Genomic DNA, 5,998 nt, shown 5'->3' on the forward strand with positions numbered 1-5,998 from the left:
TGAGGAACTAATCTGCTCTGTAAATTTTCATCTAAACCACAATAAAAAAAAAAAAAAGTTAGAGTCAATATGAGATTTTAAAAGAATTTTTGGTTTTGAGTCATTTCGAACAGGTAATAATAAAATTCTTGCTCTTTGGGGCTTCAGAGAAGGCCAGGACTTAGATATATTATGACCCCTGCCTACAAGTCTGCGCTTCTTGCTGCCCTTTACCTTAATAATTATGTTCCAGCCACTTTAATCTTTTATAGTTCCTTGAAAATGCCTGCCTTAGAGCTACTCTATGTATTGTCTCTCCCTAGAATCTCTATCCTAGTACTCCTTATGGGGTAATTTCCTAATGATTCCTTTTGTCAATTATTAGTGCTTGTCATTGTTATTAATCTTATTAATACATTTAATCACTTTTTATAAAGAAACTTCAACAGATTTCAAAATCAACGTGAAATGTTGCTCACTCATAGAATCCTTCTCTGATTACCCACTATGACATACTCTCCCAGAAATAATCAAAGCACTCCATTCCTGTTAACTCTGTTGTACTGATCACACTTTTTTTTTGTTTGTTTGTTTTGCTTATTTTTAATTGCTTATTAACTGTCTCCCTAATCATCAGAATTTGACTCTTTTGAAAAGGAAAGGTGCTTATCTTCCATAGTCATTCAACAGACAGTTTAAATAGGTCCCAGGCATCAATAAAATGAAAGTTCTTCCCTCAGAGGCTTTCAATTAGAGAGGAAGATGGAAAGTCACAGAAGTCAACTGATAACTATACAAAAACAATTACATTTTTGATCATAGCTATAAGGAAATTAAGCAGATGTTGAGAGAGAAAATAATGGCAGGAGTGAAAGATTCTTTTAACAGAGTCGTTTGGAAAGGCTTCTCAGAGGAAGTGATACCAGTGTAAGACACAATATGACTGCTTGTTTCCAGGTAGAGAGCCCAGCAAATGCAAAGTCACCGTTGTGAGAAAGGGCTTAGATAGCCCTAGGTACAGGTGAAAAAACCCAACATGGCTGAGGAGAGGAGACGGGGAGCTCCAAATGTGCTGGGGAAGGTAGAGGCAGTCATTAGATTAACCAGGAATTTCTAGAACAAGGGAAGGAATTTCCAAAGGCAACGGGAAGCTGAGGAAGGGTATAAAAGAAAAGAGTATCGTAATCTCTATATTGTAAATACCCTAAATAATATAAATCAGACATATTTTTAAAAGATCCCTCTGGATTCTTCTGGAAAATGGGTGGTTTTATTTCTCACACATCTTGGAGAGAATGACTTCTCTTTAGGGAAAACTCATAATGCTATCAGCATGATGACAGTTACTTGCCAACTGAAGTCTTTCATTGCATCCAAAATTTCTTCATGGCATTTTTTACCTCTACATTCCTCAGAGTATAGATCAAGGGATTCAACATGGGTGTGATGATGGCCCCCAACACAGCCATTGCCTTGTCTATGGGATAAGTGGTCACAGGTCTTACATACAAGAAAATGCATGGCACAAAGAACAAGACGACCACCATGAGGTGGGAACCACAAGTGGAGAGAGCTTTGTACCGCCCTTCAGAGCTGCAAGATGTCAGGGAGCAGAGGATGACTGCATAGGAGGCAATCAGGAAAAGGAATATTGCCACACACATCACTCCACTGTTGAGAATGACCAAAAGGCCCAGGATGTGGGTGTCCATGCAGGCCAGTGTCAGCAATTGAAACAAATCACATATAAAGTGATCAATGACATTGGGACCACAGAAAGGTATTTGGTACATGAAGAGGAGCTGTATCATTGCATGCAAAAATCCTCCCACCCAGGTCCCTCCCAGCAGCAGGCGGCACACCCGAGGACTCATGATGGTCATATAATGCAGGGGCTTACAGATGGCCATGTAGCGGTCATAGGCCATCGCAATGAGAAGGATGATTGACACCCCACCAAAGAAATGTCCTGCAAAAAGCTGAATCATGCAGCCTTTGAGGGAGATGGTAGTACTCTCAGAGAAGGAATCCACAATCATCTTGGGGGTGATGACAGAAGAATAGACAGTATCCATTAGGGACAAGGAAGTAAGGAAAAAATACATAGGTGACCTCAAACTCTGACTTGTAGTCATAGTTACCACAATGAGTAAGGTTCCCAATACGGTGGCCACATACATGATTAAAAACACAATAGGGAATATTTTCTGCAGCTGTGGGTTCTTCGTAAGGCCCAAAAGAATGAATTCAGTCACATTGTTTTGATTTCCCATTTACCAGGTACTGATATGCGCTCTGGCTGAGAGTCAGAAAATCTAAAAAGCAACATAGGATTTGTAATTAGTGACTATTTGACTTCATTTATTTGGCTCAAAATGTGTTTGGAGAGGTAGAGGCAGTAACCAGATTAATCAGGGAATCTAGGACTAAGCAAGGAATTTCTAAAGGCAATGGGAAACCAAGGGAAAGTAGAAAACAAAGAGTATCATAATGTCATAATTGTAAATACCCTAAATCATAAATCAGACTTAATTTTTTAAAGATATCTCTGGATTCTAGTGGAGGATGGGCAGTTTTATTTCTCACATGTCTCTGACAGAATGATTCTAGGGGAAATTCATAACGTTCTCGGCATGATGACTATTACTTGCCAACCTAAGTCTAGACCAGATGCCATAGAGTAGATTCCGACTCATGGTGACCCCATGTGTGTCAGAGTAGAACTGTGAGCAGCAGGGTTGTCTGTGGCTGATTTTTCAGACGTAGATTGCCAGGGCTTTCTTTTGAGGTGCCTCTAGGTGACTCAAACCTCCAACCTTTGAGTTAGCAGCTGAGTATATTAACCTTTTGCACCATCCAGGGACTTCACATTTCTCAACATTCCTAATAAATTACTAAGGATGCAAAGGGCACCAATACAATTCATGATATTTTATAGAACAAAAGGAAACTGCAACGAACTGTAAACTAAATAAAGAATACTGGTGTCAGCCCTTTCTCCAGGCTTAAGAGTGGAGTTGATGTCAGAGAATGGCTACTATCACTCTGTCAGTCAGACTCAAGGATGACAGTTATCTCGCATAGTCTGTAAACATTTGTATTTCTAGACTTGCTTTAGCCATAACCAAGGACCAAACCATATCCCAAACTTCCAATTCAGCCCTGACTCACAACCATCAGCTGCTTTTTTTGATATTTCTTTCCTCTTTCCACAATGGCTCAGTGAGGAACATTTTTCAAAAGACTGCTCAAATGAAGAAAGGGGCAATCTTAGTTAACATTTTTCTTTTTCTTTGTCAGTCCAATTCCCTCTTATTCCCTAGTTATTTAAGCAGACAACGAGTATTTCAAAAACTCAGCAGACACTGCAAATTTGAGCAATAAAAAGAAGTGTCAGATATGGCTCTTTCCTTAAATAAGGGGCAAGGACTAGTAAATTTAAAATAAGGACAAAAACCATTAAGAACTGAAGAAATGAAAGAAAAACAAAGTATTGAAGTTTTAAAGCTAGACAAAGGCTATTCCCTGCAGGGAGGAAAGTGTGAGCAAAGGCCCAGAGCTGGGGATAACAGACATGGTTCAGGGCAGAACAGAGAGCTAAGGTCTTAGAGTTAACATAGACCAGGTTCTAATTTTGACTTCTGGAACACTTTTTAGCTGTGTAATTAGCTAAAAGTCATTTATCCGTCCAGATCTGCATTTTTATGTAGAAATATTGCATTTGCATATTTATAAATGCATTTTAATAATATAAATTTATACATAGATTGCACCATGTATGCAAATATACTGTACATTAAATTTTTAATCAATGATTTATTATTGACAACATTCCATGTCAGTATATGGAGATTTATCATATTGCCAATTTTCTGCTAGTACAATGCTACGGTGAATGTTTTGTATTGATGTATGTATCTATGACTTTATCAGGGAAACCCTGGTGGCATAGTGGTTAAGACCTACAGCTGCCAACCACAAAGGTAGGCAGTTCGAATCCACCAGCTGCTCCTTGGAAGCCCTGTGGGGCAGTTCTACTATGGCCTTTAGTGTTGCTGTTAGTCGGAATCACCTAGACAGCAACTGGGCCAGGTTATAACAATATAGATGCAGATCAAGATAGCAATAGATTTAAGTATTTCTGTAAAATAAGTTTTTGCAATAGAATTGCAGAATCACAGGATATGAACATCTTAAACTTGGATAACCAAACCAAACCCACTGGTGTCAAGTTGATTCCAGCTCAGAAGCCCTATGGGACAGAGTAGAATGGCCCCAAAGAGTTTCCAAGGGGCAGCTGGTAGATTTGAACTACTAACCTTTTGATTAGCAGCCATTGCTCTTATCTGCTGTGTCATCAGGGATCCACTTGGGTAAAAAAAAAAAAAAAAAGGGTAGATACTGGTAAATTCTCCTTACAAGATGGTCATTCATAACAATAATACATTTCTTTCTATCTTTTTTGTCTCTCTTCTTTACATCAATTTCTTACTTTTCAGTTGTATTAATTTTGTTATTATAGAGGCATCATTGTATATCAGAATATAATTCAGAAGAATTTTTAGTAAGTAAACATTTAAACTCATTTCATAAAGAACAATTATTCTTTGTTTAAGTAGATTTGTCAATAATCGATCTACTCATCTCAAAATAACAACTGTAATAATAATTAGCATTTATTGAGCATATTGACTTGTTCACTTCCTTGAGGTCATGAAGTTAGTGAGCATATAGTCTGTTTTTGAATCCAGAAACCTGGAGTCTGGAGCTGGTAGTTCTTTCTGAATTCTGTCTGGGCTATATAACATCTCCATTGAAAACCTACATACCTAGATGGTTCTAGTGATCACACTTGGATTGTCAGTTTTTTGTAGGCAATGGACTTGTAGCTCTGAAGCTCTCTGAGTATCAACCTAGATTTTTCTCTTATCCCTAAAGGACTTTAAAGTAGCCTCTTTAGTATATGTCACCCCAGTTTTTTTTTTTTTTCTCTTTTCATAAAACTAATGGCAAATTAGTGGGATTGCAACTAACTCCAGTAGAATTTTGTAGAATGGAAGTGGCAATAATGTATTTTTAATATTGGGATCTACAATAATTTATTGGTGTTTCCATGGAATACTCCTAAATTACATCTGTCCTCACCCTCACCAAACCACCAGCATTACCACAGGTATCCCCACCACTACCACTGCCGCCACCACTGAGATCATCACTGTCATCACCAACACTGCCATCTCTACTGCCATTACTGCCACCTGTATCATCACCAGCACTGCCAGCACCACTATCATTACTACTGCCACCACTGACATCTTCATCATCACCTTCACCACCACCACCATCATTCCTGTGGGTAGATCTACTTATAACAAATTTTAGTAGTTGTCGTGCTTTACCTATAAAGAAATATACAAATTCAGCTTATTCCTAAATTAAGACGTTCAATCTAAAATTTAATTATTACTCTCTAAACATCAGAGATTTTAAGAAAAATGATATATTAATACCTCTTTTTTTACCCTTAACCTAAGATGAGAAAGAACAATATCTGGGGGAAGGAAAGAGAGAAATGGCCTTGAGAACTAAGAAAAAAAGAGAGAGAGAGAAGAAAATAAATGGAAAGAGAGTGGGAGACACACATACACACTCACAGGGAAGAGCTAGAGCTAAATAGGAGAGAGGCGGAGAGAGAGAACAGAGCAAGAGAAAAAGATTGAAATGAAATTGGGGGAAAAAAAACAATCTCCTAGTAACCATTTCCAGATATATTATCTACTCCTCTTTTGGAAACCTACGCATATTATTTTATTTACATACTTTCAGTTCTAAGGTGGAGGCCAACTGACTTAATTTTTTCTCTCAGAGTAAAAGGTAGATGAAGCAAAATAACTTGATGTCACTCAAGTTAGAACTTAAGAATAAACTGAAGTTCATGACTCAAATTCCTTATCCAGAGAATAAACATTGCTAACGGATAAAGCACATAGGTTTTGAGTGTGAATTATTGACATACTTT

General features: G+C 37.8%; 1 protein-coding gene across 1 annotated transcript; it reads right to left on the reverse strand.

Moving 5' to 3' along the window:
* Positions 1-1,053: 1,053 nt before the first annotated feature.
* LOC100672775 (olfactory receptor 4C6-like) lies at positions 1,054-2,758 on the reverse strand. The gene has a single exon (XM_023542074.2). The coding sequence runs from the start codon at positions 2,250-2,252 to the stop codon at positions 1,344-1,346; it is 909 nt and encodes a 302-aa protein (XP_023397842.2). The 5' UTR covers positions 2,253-2,758; the 3' UTR covers positions 1,054-1,343.
* Between the last annotated feature and the right edge of the window lie 3,240 nt (positions 2,759-5,998).

This window comes from Loxodonta africana, chromosome 22 (genome assembly GCF_030014295.1).
Source record: "Loxodonta africana isolate mLoxAfr1 chromosome 22, mLoxAfr1.hap2, whole genome shotgun sequence".
Taxonomy (NCBI): Eukaryota; Metazoa; Chordata; class Mammalia; order Proboscidea; family Elephantidae; genus Loxodonta; species Loxodonta africana.